This window comes from Dissoconium aciculare, assembly GCF_010015565.1.
Source record: "Dissoconium aciculare CBS 342.82 unplaced genomic scaffold K489scaffold_9, whole genome shotgun sequence".
Lineage (NCBI taxonomy): Eukaryota > Fungi > Ascomycota > Dothideomycetes > Mycosphaerellales > Dissoconiaceae > Dissoconium > Dissoconium aciculare.
The window spans coordinates 951,785-963,807 of record NW_022984959.1 but is presented as its reverse complement, the minus strand read 5'-3'; the positions used below and the strand labels follow the sequence as shown (position 1 = coordinate 963,807).

Sequence of the window (12,023 nt, the reverse complement as noted above, 5' to 3'; positions counted from 1 at the left end):
TGAACGAAATCGAAATCGGAATCGGAGTCGAAACCACGGCACTCTTCTCTTCTCTTTTGATCACTCCGTCCGGTTTCCCATGAGCATCCCTCCCAACGCCATTGGATCTCCTTCCCTTTCCCTTTCCATGCCTTGGCATCTTCTCCGCGATCTTCAATCCATATACGCGGTTCCCGTGGGGCATGACTGTGAATTCTCGATGTTGGCGGATCCTCGGGTGATATTTCGGTAGTTCGATCTTCCGGTGACATTTTGGATATTCGAATCAACTGGCGACATCTTGTCATTATTCAATGACGGAGAACAAGTAAGTCGTGTGAAGACGGAACCACACGAGAAGTGTTTGTTTGCCAGAGCCGCTGTTTTTGGAATCGACGGCTGCATATGGAGGTACCCATATCACATCATTTCTTATTACAGTATCAGTTTCTCCGCCCGCCTCTCACATCCTACCTCATTGCAACCAACACCTCCCTCATGGACTATGTTGCCAGCGTGGTGATTTTCTCGACGCCATCACTCAGGATACACCATCCTCCGACTGACGCCTCCATCGACCACGACCTCCGATCCCGTAACCCCCTCGGCATCGACGAGGTACTCCACCGCCCTGAGCACATCCTCCACTCTGCCCACCCGCCCCGTCAGATGCCAAGCGTGATCCTCTTCCGTCAGACCCTCCTCCCAGGCCGTCCCGTTTTCATCCGCGGAGGAATTCTCATTGCCGACGTGGATCCATCCGGGCAGGATGGTGTTGACCCGGATCCGTCTCGTCTTCTTCGAGGGCGATTCGTTCAGACTGACGCTGAGCGCGTGCGAGAGACCTAGCAGGCCTGCTTTGCTCGCGGCGTAGGACTCGCTATGGGCTTCGCTCTGGTGGGCGCGGGTCGAGGAGATGTTGATGATACTACTGCTGCTGCTGTTGCTGCTAGCGCTGCTGTCATCATCTGTGTGGGGCTGCCGGAGCATGCCCAGACAAGCCCTCGTCATGAGGACCGTCCCGGTGAGGTTCGTCTCGAGCGTGGCATTCCACACTTCCAGGAATTCGTCGTCTTCGAGTTTGGCTCCGCCGACGCCTGCGGTGTAGCCCGCGTTGTTGATCAGGACGTCGAGTTTCCCGCCCGGGAAGAAGCTCTTTGCGGAGGAGACGGCGGTGGTGATCTCGGTGGATGAACGGAGATTGCAGAGGTGGATTTCGAAGTTGGTGCCGCGCGTGAAGGTGCGGCTGAGGAGGGTGGCCGTGTGGGAGAGTTCGCTGGTGTTGGAGTCCAGGAGCAAGACTCTGTGGCCCTTTTGGAGCAGGAGACGGGAAAGGCCTCGGCCGATGCCTCGGGCGGCGCCGGTTATGATGAATGCCTTTGGAGAGATTGCGGCGGTCATGGTCGATGAGAGGGCAGTCTTGGGTTATAGGTGTACTTATAGTTGTACTCGTCCAGCATGGAGCAGCTAAGTATCTGCTATCGTCCTTTCTTTTGACCCCAGATCGATCTTGGGCGACCTTGTCCTGATGAGAGTATTGATGCCCCTTTTCTCGCTAGCAACAGACTTGATGTTCAGCTGCTTATGATGATCGTTCGAAAGGCTCGGTTCGATTCCCATGTTCAATGAGATCGGAGCTCGAGGAGGCATTTCTAGATGTTTGCGTGGAAATGACGTCAGGGTCCCGAATCGCGTGCACCTGAACGAGTGCACACTACCGCTGATGGATTCGATGCAATCCAGATCTCATCGATCTCAATGCTCCAACGTCGGGTCCTGCTCGATGGATATATCTCAAGCAGAAGGACGTCAGGCATAGGGAACATGCGCTGCTGCTTCCAGACTCGGGGTAACATTTAACCTGACAGACATGATCGCCAGGCACGCCCGTTTGACGAACCGTGGGAACGGCTGGAGAACATTTCCACAGCGCTGGTAATTATATACGTACCATACGCAGAATGACGATATCTACCGACTTTGAGTCTTCAACGAAGCCGCCTTTCATATGCGAGGTGTGATACTGTTTCGTCTTGACTCGTATCAGAATCAGAGCCGAGCCCGTAATTCCCTTGTCCGACTCGTCGTCTGAACCGGAGTTCCTTCCTGCCCGATTCATCGCAGGTAAGACATATATCGTCGATGCCGCAGGAATGGGCTTCCCAGGAGACCCAGCTATCCGGTGAAGACCTGTAGTAAAATGACGGAGACATGGCTCCGGCGGCTTCATCTCCGCTTCTCTGCGATGCCAGCTACGGCGGGAGTCTTTCAGACAGGTCTCGCAGAACCTTGCCTTCACTCCAATCCTCTCGCGAACGAGGCGGAAGTGATGTATCAATATTTAAGCGGATGGTTTGATTACCTCAGGGACATGTTCTGTCTCCATGCATCCCATCCCATCCCTCCCTCCTCCCACCAGCCACCTCGACCCTCCTACGGCACGACTTTCCCAGAACATGATGATTTGGAATCTTGCACATGCATCGCATCGGATCGTGCTTGGATCTGGCATTGACGCCCATGTCGATGCATGTCCCATCACCACGGGCATCGTTCGTCTGCGAAATATCACAGAAGCAGAGAATGACGCCGTCGCGTAATATTCTCAAGTGATTTGGAATTCCGATATATCGAATTCGAACGGTGTGCTGATGATCATGCAGACGGCGATAAACATCAAACATTGATTGAACCCGTGGCTATCACTGCCACAGAGCACCATCGCCGCCAAGCTGTCTCCCATCATCATCATATCGTCGATGATCATCGTAGTAAAAATCACGATCGAAAGGTCGCATGCGAGTCATCCGGTCTAGCAGCAGAGAAACAAAAAGGTCTCGCGAACGCCCACCGCGATCTTGGGCCAAACGTTCCGACACGTTCTTCCCAACAGGGATTTCCCGATCGTCCCGCCTTCGCTGCGCACCCGCAAGCCACACCAGCTGCACGTCGTCCAACGTTCATGCCTCTACCCGGCCGACTTCTCGACTCATCACGAAGGGGATTTGAAATGCGAAAAAAACCTTAGGCTGGCGGCATCACACTCCGTCTGATCCGTGGGCAACGTGGGCGTCATGTCGTGCGCCACCGTCCTACCACGCCACAGCATGAGGCCTTCAATGCGAGTCTTGGAGAGGTCTGGAAGTCGTACAAGAAGGCTCTGGATCCTCGACGGTAAGGTCGATAACCTTTTCCTTCACCCATCTCCCTTCTGCCTCGTACAGGACTTTGCTGCAGTACCTCTCTGCTCGGCTCTGCTCCATATCCTACGTAGCATCACTTCTCCACCCCCAAGTCGAGTTCACCAAACATGCGGGTGTGTTCATCGATCCTGACGGCCATTGCACTGGCGACCTCCCTACCCGCTGCCTTGGGTGCTCCACTGTTGGACCTCGATCTATCGCTGGGATTCAATGAAGGTTACACCGTCGCTCCATCCAGAGGAACCCGGACGCGTTGCGTCACCGGCACCATCACCATCAATGCCACCACGACCAAGAACATCCGCTACAACTTCGACATGCCAGAGAACCAAACGGTGATCACCAACACATTCCTGAAATACATCACTCCGGGTGGCGTCTTCCAACGCCGCGTCACAGTCGACGAGCAAGCTGTAGGTGGCACCTATTCGATCGGTGCGACGTTATGCGTCCCAGCTGAAGGCACATCACCGATCGGTGTCCAAATCGCCACACACGGCGTCGGCTTCGATCGCAGCTACTGGGACTTTGCACCCGGCTATTCCTACGTCGACACCGCAGCGCAATACGGCTACGCGACCTTCTTCTACGACCGCCTGGGCGTAGGGACCTCCTCCAAGCCCGACGGCATCCAGATCGTGCAGGCGCCGCTCGAGACCGCCATCCTGCACCAACTCGTCGGCCAGCTCCGCAGCGGCGGCTTCAACCGGCAACGGTTCAACAAAATCGTCGGCGTCGGCCACTCCTTCGGCTCGATCCTGACGCAGGCCGTCGCGGCCAGCCACCCGAACGACTTCGACGCCCTGGTGCTGACGGGCTTCGGGACCGACGGGAGCGGCGTGCCGGCCTTCCTCGCGAGCCAGAACTTCGAAATCGCCTCGCAGAACCAACCCTTCCACTTCCGCGGCCTGTCCAACGCCTACGTGCTGGCCGGCAGCGCGACCTCGGTGCAGTACGGCTTCTTCCGCGCGCCGAACTACGACAACGTCATCTTCGACGCCGCCGTCGCCGCCCGATCGACCGCCACCCTGGGCGAGTTCTTCTCGCTGTTCGCCGTCACGGGCCCCGCGGCGAACTACACCAAGCCCGTCGCCGTCGTCAACGGCCAGAACGATTTCCCCTTCTGTCAGAACAACTGCTCTGCGCCGGTGGACCAGGCCCAGCTGGTCTTCCCCCGGCTGTTCCCGGCTCTGCCCGTCGAGAAGCAGTTTGCCTATCTCGCGCCGGGCACGGGGCATGCGTTGAATCTGCATTATACGGCGCAGAATGCGTTTGTCAAGATCCAGGAGTTTCTGAAGGGGAGGGTTTGAGAAAAAAATAAAATGTGTGATGGGTATTAGGGTGATGGTCGTGGGGGGGAATTGGGTTGTGTAGATGTTTTCGTTTTTGCTTCTGGTCTTGATGATGGTTGGGATTGGGGAGTGGTTTCCTTTTTGGCTTCGCGTTTATTACCCCTGTGGAGGAAAATAGATAGTACCGTACATCTCGTATCGAACATGAATCATGGTGACATGCCCTTCACCTTATCTGCTTACAATTCTTCGAAGCGAGATCATGCCTCCGACCGCCACGAGCATTTAGCTTCTATGCTGAGATCTCACGGATCATAAGCGGTACTTATTGCATGCGATCCTGGGGACTTTCTCGCTAAGCCATAAAGATAGGGGTTGGCAACCACCAAGTGAATTCGAGAAACACGGTAGTTGATTACACTGCGACGTCTCGATGCCGAACACAGATATCATACATGACCAGAAGAGAACGACCAAGCCCCAGGATCGATCTCAGTGCAACACAGTCAAAGCCCCATCCCAGCAAAAGCGTTGAGAAACATATTATCGACAGCAACCCTCCGTCCGCCCCCATTCACCACCGGCCTCCAGAAGCCGCAACTGCCATGGCTACATTCCAAGTGCAGTCCGCCCGGGTGGAGAGGATGCCGTACGCCCGCGAGGCGTAACCTGCTCGGGAAGCCGCAATAGCAAGCTGCGTTGTTGGCGAAGATGCCGCGATGATCTCGCCAGGTGCAGAATTTGTCGCAGAGATTGCATCGGGTGAAAGGGCGATAGGCGTTGCCGTTGGGGTTCCATGGATTGCAGGTGAGGTCCGTCAGGAAATTGTTGGTGCCGCAGCGCTGGCAGCGAGCGCCTGGGCGATGAGCTTGCACGGTTGTGAAGTGGAATGACATGTCGTTGATTTGTGAGCTCTTCTTGGAATTATATCAGATCGGATGGATGAGTTGAGCCAATCAATTTCTTGGGGCTGTTGATATGCCTTTCCTGATTTATGATGATTCGTGGTCGCTGATGTACTGAATGAAACCCCCTGATATGAACCGTCTGTTGGAAGCAGAAGATATGTCGAAGCACAGAGAATGCTCCTCGTGAGCCACATACATGTGAACCGCGATGAGCGTTTCGTTCCCAGATATGGAAAGATACAGAACTCTATAGATCAATCTATAGCTTCCAGCTGACCGGCGGAACGAATGATGTGCTGAGGTCCTGCTGAGGTCCTGCATGCTCATGCATGCTCATGCATGATCAGGCGGCCTCACATGAAGCAAGTCGTCACCACCAATCGCAGGGAGGTTTCTTCGGCTCCGAGCTATGACTTGCGGGAAAGTTTGACCTTGATTGATGCGTTCGCTTTTAGGATGACGATTGAGGTAGGTTCGCGAGAATAGCGTGCTCATGATGGTAGAGACTTGATCAGCAACACCGGTCGCATGTTATCAGACAGACATTGGCTGGTTAATGCAGCTGTGCCACACCGAGCTTCGAGGATTTCGCAGTTACCTACTCATTGCAATCGATCAAAACGACTAAATTGCAAGATTCATGGGATATAAGATTTACAGATGGCTCAATCTTCAAGCCTCTTCCAATGCCTGGGAGCGATATCGATGCAAGTTGTCCTAATCATCCAAACCCTTGACATTCCAGAGATCGATTCCGAGAGCGAAAAGATCCGCGACGCAATAGCAAAGCGGTACATTGATTCAAGTCTTGCCGACATTGAGGAGATGGAAGAAGTCCTCGCGGCGGTAACGATCGGCCTCGAAGCAGCCCAGAAAGCATTCCGTCACCGTGGAGGTCCCGCATTTCTCCACACCGCGCATGCCCATACACGAATGACCCGCCTCCATGATCACCGCGACTCCCTGAGCCTTCAACACATCCATGACGGCTTGTGCGACTTGAAACGTCAGACGCTCTTGGACTTGGAGCCGGCGAGCAAACATGTTAGCGATGCGCGGCAATTTGGACAGGCCGATGACCTTGTTCGATGGCACGTAGCCAATGTGCATCTGCCCCATCAGCTTTGTGCTTGTCCGTGAGGGATGGAGTATTATCGTCCTACCTTGCCTGTGAACGGAAGAATGTGGTGCTCGCACAAGCTCGAGATGGTGATGTCTCGGACAAGGACGATCTGGTTGTGAGCTTCGTCGAACAAGGCGCGGTTGACTATTGTGTCGATGTCCTCCCGATATCCCACTGTGAGATCGAGCAAAGCTTTGGCGTATCGAGTTGGAGTCGATAGAAGACCTTCACGATCTGGATTCTCGCCAATGCATCCAAGCAAAAACTTAACCGCACCAGCCATACTCTGGATTTGTTCATCCATGACTGGCGTCGAATTGGAGGGACAAGCTCCGTTTTGGTCTTCAGGTGCGTTATCAGCTTCTCCAGATCATTCGGGCTTGTCATTGGATTGAGTCAACGTACTGCAAGACGCGAGGCGAGTCGTTTCTAGGCTGTCCTCGTTGCCATCCGCATTCATCTTCTGATAGTCGTCGTTCCTTTTCGGAGTCGTTTTCGTCATCTTGCTCATGCTTGAAATGGGTCGTCAAGAATTTCTGACGTCGTAGCTCTTGCTGAAAGGTAGGATCAGACTAAGCAAGGTCTGGTCATGTCAAACAAGAAAATAAGATGTGACGGGGTCGCCCTTAGAAACAGCGCTCTGCATCTCTTCCTTCAATCAACGTATAGTAGTAATGAGTAAGAATATTTCACGGGGGATCTACCAGCACGTCTGCAGCTCGGGGTCGGTGCATCGAGCCTTTCACAGCACCATCCCTGCAAGACCGTCGAGGATGCATACGCAAGATGCAGCCACAAAGTGATAGCCACCGGGTGAGTTTGATGTTGCACAACAACACTTCTCGCTAGCGAACTTAGGGAGTCGCCAAGGATACATGGGTGGCCGCGGCGATCGTGCTGAGCTCAGTAGGTGTTCGTTGCATATATACCTCCTCCAAACATTCTTCACGCTCTGCTACGCTCTGTTGATACAGCAGAAGTCTTCGTATGATCTGGATTCGTCTCCACAACTCCGATCATGGCTACCACTCTCGCAGAACTCGAAAAAGCTCTAAAGAGTGAGTTCGCAAAACAATCATTCACAATATCCGCCTCATTGTCAGATGCACAATATAGCGATGGATTTCAAGTGGTGTCGGCCTCACCAAAGGACGGGATCTATGCGGACTTCGTTCTACCTCGACTCGAATCGATACTCACGTCGAATTCGTGCTCCATCGAAGGACTCTCGATTTTGGAAATCGGACCTGGTCCAGAAAGCGTGTTGACGTGCCTTCCTCATCATCTGAGAAAGGCTGTCAAGAAGTATACCGCATACGAGCCAAATCATGTCTTCGCTGAGAAACTCAAAACCTCGCTCGACCTGTCAAGTTGTCGGGAAAACCTGTTTCCGAGTTTAAAGAGCGCAGCTGTCGTTCACGAGTTCAAGTTTCATCCGGAAGTCAAAAGAACGAACGATGTTCTGCAAAGTGAGGATACATCGTTCGACATTATCCTTTTCTGTCATAGTCTTTATGGCTTGAAGCCCCAATCCGAATACATCAAAAAAGCCATCAGCATGCTGTCCGATCGATCCAAGGATAGTCTCGTGGTCGTCTTCCATCGCGAAGGGGTTCTTGAGCTCGGAGATCTCGTCTGCCACCAAGTGGTGAATCATCCACTTGGTATGGTTAGTGTGACAGATCGCGATGATGCTCTGGACAACTTTGCCCAATTCATCGCTGGTTGCAAGGCACCTGATGTGAACGAAAATCACGATGTGTGCACAGCATGGCGTCAGATCTGCCGTGAACATGGTCTGCGGAACCAGGCACACCCAGACGTGATTATGTTCTCTTCGCCTGATGCGTTATTCACCTTCAACCGAGGAGCACTGGCCTTACCTGAATTACTCGATGTGGTCCCTCAAGCACCATCCGACTATGTCGTCAAAAACCGTGAAGCTCGCGTTTATCGCCCCGCCGCCATCGTCAGGCCTACTTCCATCACCCATGTTCAAGAGTGCGTCCGATGGGCTTTGAGACACAAGTTATCTCTGACCGTCATCGGCGGAGGGCACAGTGGACAGTGCTTGCGGCCGAACGTCGTTGCGGTCAATATGAGCGCTTTCAAAGAGATTTATATCTGGCGAGATCAAACAAGTACACCGAATGAACTTGTTGTTGCTGGCGCCGGCTGTACTTCTGGCGATATCATTGGATACACGTTGGCTGCGGGTCTGACCGTACCTCTAGGCTCACGGCCAAGCGTCGGCGCTGGACTCTGGCTGCAAGGCGGGCTCGGTCATCTTGCACGTCTGTATGGGCTCTCATGCGACTCCATCGTTGGCGCCGTGGTCGTGAGTGTTTTGTCTGGGGAGATTTGGTGCATCGGACACGTTCCAAACGAATTCTTCCCAGATGCAGCAGTCACGCCGAAGGATGAGTCGAGCCTACTGTGGGCGACGAAAGGAGCTGGAACCAATTTCGGCATCGTTACGAGTGTCGTGTTCAAACCCTGTGAAAGTCCATCATACTTGATCCGAAATTGGATTCTTCCCGTAAATGACAGCTCGGAGTTGAAACTCAGATTGCAGGATTTCGAAGATAACGTTGTGAATAAATTGGCCCGAGACTGTTCGGCAGACGCCTATCTCTTCTGGGAAAACGACGCGTTGCAACTCGGAATTGCTTTCTGCGAGATCTTCAAAGCTGGGCGCACTCCGCTTGAAACAACACGAGTTGCGCAGTCGATCATTTCTGTGCTTGGACCGGAGTACAAAACTCAAAGCGTTGACAGTGTTGGCCTCTTTGACACCGAAATGTACATGTCACAACTCCATGGCGGTCACGGAGGCGGCAAGACCTCTTCGTTCAAGCGCTGCGTTTTTTTGCAAAACATCGGCGACAAAGAGGTGGCATTAAGGTTTGCAGCAGCTGTGCAGTCACGACCATTCGAGCTGTGTTACCTCCACCTACTGCATGGTGGTGGGGCAACTGGTGATATCCCTGCAGAAGGCACAGCTTTCGGCTGTCGTGACTGGAACTTTGCCTGTATAATTACAGGGGTATGGCCTCGCGGAAAGGATGGTGGTAAGCTAGCTCGGAGGGTCATGCAGTGGGTTTACGATGTCGCGTACGATCTGTTGCCTGAAAGCAATGGCGCATATGGAGCTGATCTCGGGCCTGATCCGCGGGATGCTGTGCTGGCTGCTCATGCTTTTGGGCCGAATGCAGCAAAGCTTTCCGGCTTGAAGTTGGGAATGGATCCTGGCAATGTGCTGGCATTTGCATGCCCCTTTCACACTGAAGGGGGGCGGATCGACATGGGTGGCCGCTGAGCAATTGCTGAAGTTGAACTTCTTGTGTAACTATTGACTTGACTTGCATACAATTGACCAAGCTTTGAATTCAACCTAGCATGTGTATCAGGTACACCGGTGAAAGGTCGCAAATCGGGACAAACTTGCTACAGCCCAATGGAATTCGAGTGCTACGTGCAAGAGGCAGGGCGACTCAGGGTTTCAAATCGAACATTTTATGTTGCCATGTCGTGAGAGCGAGATGCCTACACTCCCAACCCCATGCTCCTCGAATGCATGCCACAACGATGATCAGACTCATCATTCTCTTCACGGGCGAGAGCTGTGCCGGCAAAGACTTCACAGCGTCGATCTGTGAGTCTGTTTTCTCTACACACAATGGCGGGCGCCTGAATGTACGAGTCGTCAGCATCAGCGACACCTTCAAACGGCGATACGCCAAAGCTACAGGTGCTGACCTCGGCCGACTTCTCAACGATCGCTTGTACAAGGAGGAGCATCGACCAGCGTTGACCCACTACTTCAAGCAAGAATTGAAGCACTCTCCTGACTTGCACGAGCAGACTTTCATGGATGTGGTGGGTAGTGCTCGCGACGCCGATGTCATCCTGATCACGGGACTGAGAGAAGAAGCACCCGTCGCGAGTTATGCTCACCTGGTGCCATACACGAAGCTCGTGGAGGTCCATGTGAAGGCCAGCGAGCACCTGCGGAGAGCTCGGAAAGAGTGCAATGAGTCGCACACGGATTGCAAATCATTCAGCCAATGCGAGAAGGACCACATACCTGGGGGAGCTCTGATCTTCTACAATAACGCCCCTGGAGGCTATTCCGCCGAGTATTTCTGCAAGAAGCGTCTTCTTTGCTTCATCGACGAAGCTCTCCAGCGACTGGCTGGGATGGTGGCTACCATCGAGGACTGGCCAAAGCCAGACCTCCAATTTCGCCATGTCCTCGGTATTGCTGAGGCCCAGGGCGGACTCGAACTCTGCACCTCATTGATGGCGACTCGCCTGTTCAACAACGGGAGCATGATCGATGTCATCGCCTGCTGCGAGAGTGGCGGTTTCGTCTTCGCAGGAGCTTTAGCTCAGAAGATAGGCGCTCGGCTGGCGATCCTCCGCAAAGCTGGGAAATTGCCTCCACCGGTCGTATCGGTTCGCAAGCCTGCGTCGTACATCTCCTCGCTGGCAGATCGACCTCCTGGGAGAACAGATATAGAGATGGGCGCGAGCGTGGTGTCACAGGGCAGCAAAGTGTTGATCGTGGATGACCTTCTGGCGACGGGAACAACGCTTTGCGCCATGCTTTCTCTGCTGATGACCGCCGGGATCGCGCTGGAAGACATTCAAGTGGCGGTCGTGGTCGAGCTGCCGTATCACGGTGGGCGGAAATACCTCCATGAGCAAGGTTTCGGTAGAGTTGCAGTGGACAGCCTTCTGGTGTTCGAAGGACAATAGCCTCGACATGTGTGAGCGACGATCAGATTGGGTCGCTTCTTGGGATGAAGCCTTGTTCCTGTACGATCAGAATGTACTTGTATTCGAAACTGTGATAAGTCATTGTCGTTTATCGCTCAAGCTGTTCGACCATTCCACGCGTGATGCAGCCCCACGCCGAGCTCGGAACGCCCCGCGAGCGTTCCACGGGCATCATGAATCACCGCCCTCGTGGTCAGCCGCGACGGACTCCGATCACGATAACAACATGATCTTGCAAGATAACCTCCATCCGGATCTCTCATAGGACACCTTAAACATATAGAGAAATACTAAAATCGCTTTGAGAGCCCATCCGAACCTCTCGGAGAAGGTGCACGAAGCCATGGACGACCTCCTCTTCGGCATACCGATACCTGAAGCTATCTTATCAGATCTGACTGCATCTCCGAACACATCACGACCATCACCACCAACGACATCACCTTCGCCGCCGCCGGACCACAATGCACGACTCCGAGAGGGTCGGATATACAGTCGCCAGTTCATCCTCACATATCAACCTGTGATCCTATTCATCGTGATCCTGGTCTCGATCCAACGATGCAGCACCGGCTGGCTTCGGCGTCGGAGGAGACGGCAGCGGCGGCAATACAAGGGAGATGCAGGGATATGGAAAGATCCAAGAACGCCGAAGAATGACGAGATACAAGTGGCATCATCTTCTTCCTCTTCTTCGTCGAGCTCGACGAGCGCCCCATCCCAAACTCCACGAAGT

The 12,023-nt window shown here is 53.6% G+C and overlaps 4 protein-coding genes across 4 annotated transcripts; 2 read left to right on the top strand and 2 right to left on the bottom strand.

Annotated features, from left to right (window-relative positions):
• Window positions 1-516: 516 nt before the first annotated feature.
• On the bottom strand, window positions 517-1,380 carry K489DRAFT_322594 (NAD(P)-binding protein; the record flags this gene model as incomplete). Its single annotated transcript, XM_033601638.1, has 1 exon — window positions 517-1,380. The coding sequence occupies one exon, from the start codon at window positions 1,378-1,380 to the stop codon at window positions 517-519; it is 864 nt and encodes a 287-aa protein (XP_033458281.1).
• A 1,909-nt stretch (window positions 1,381-3,289) lies between these two features.
• On the top strand, window positions 3,290-4,492 carry K489DRAFT_389884 (alpha/beta-hydrolase; the record flags this gene model as incomplete). Its single annotated transcript, XM_033606553.1, has 2 exons — window positions 3,290-3,353; window positions 3,399-4,492. 2 exons carry the CDS (start codon window positions 3,290-3,292, stop codon window positions 4,490-4,492), a joined length of 1,158 nt encoding a protein of 385 aa, XP_033458280.1.
• Window positions 4,493-5,783: 1,291 nt separating this feature from the next.
• On the bottom strand, window positions 5,784-7,124 carry K489DRAFT_270019 (GTP cyclohydrolase I). Its single transcript, XM_033600108.1, has 3 exons — window positions 6,546-7,124; window positions 5,985-6,492; window positions 5,784-5,872 (listed from the first exon to the last, which is right to left on the bottom strand). The coding sequence occupies exons 1-2, from the start codon at window positions 6,807-6,809 to the stop codon at window positions 6,184-6,186; spliced, it is 573 nt and encodes a 190-aa protein (XP_033458279.1). The 5' UTR covers window positions 6,810-7,124; the 3' UTR covers window positions 5,784-5,872; window positions 5,985-6,183.
• Window positions 7,125-7,523: 399 nt separating this feature from the next.
• K489DRAFT_360509 (uncharacterized protein) lies at window positions 7,524-11,367 on the top strand (the record flags this gene model as incomplete). Its single annotated transcript, XM_033602617.1, has 3 exons — window positions 7,524-9,813; window positions 9,838-9,850; window positions 10,102-11,367. 3 exons carry the CDS (start codon window positions 7,524-7,526, stop codon window positions 11,264-11,266), a joined length of 3,468 nt encoding a protein of 1,155 aa, XP_033458278.1. The 3' UTR covers window positions 11,267-11,367.
• Between the last annotated feature and the right edge of the window lie 656 nt (window positions 11,368-12,023).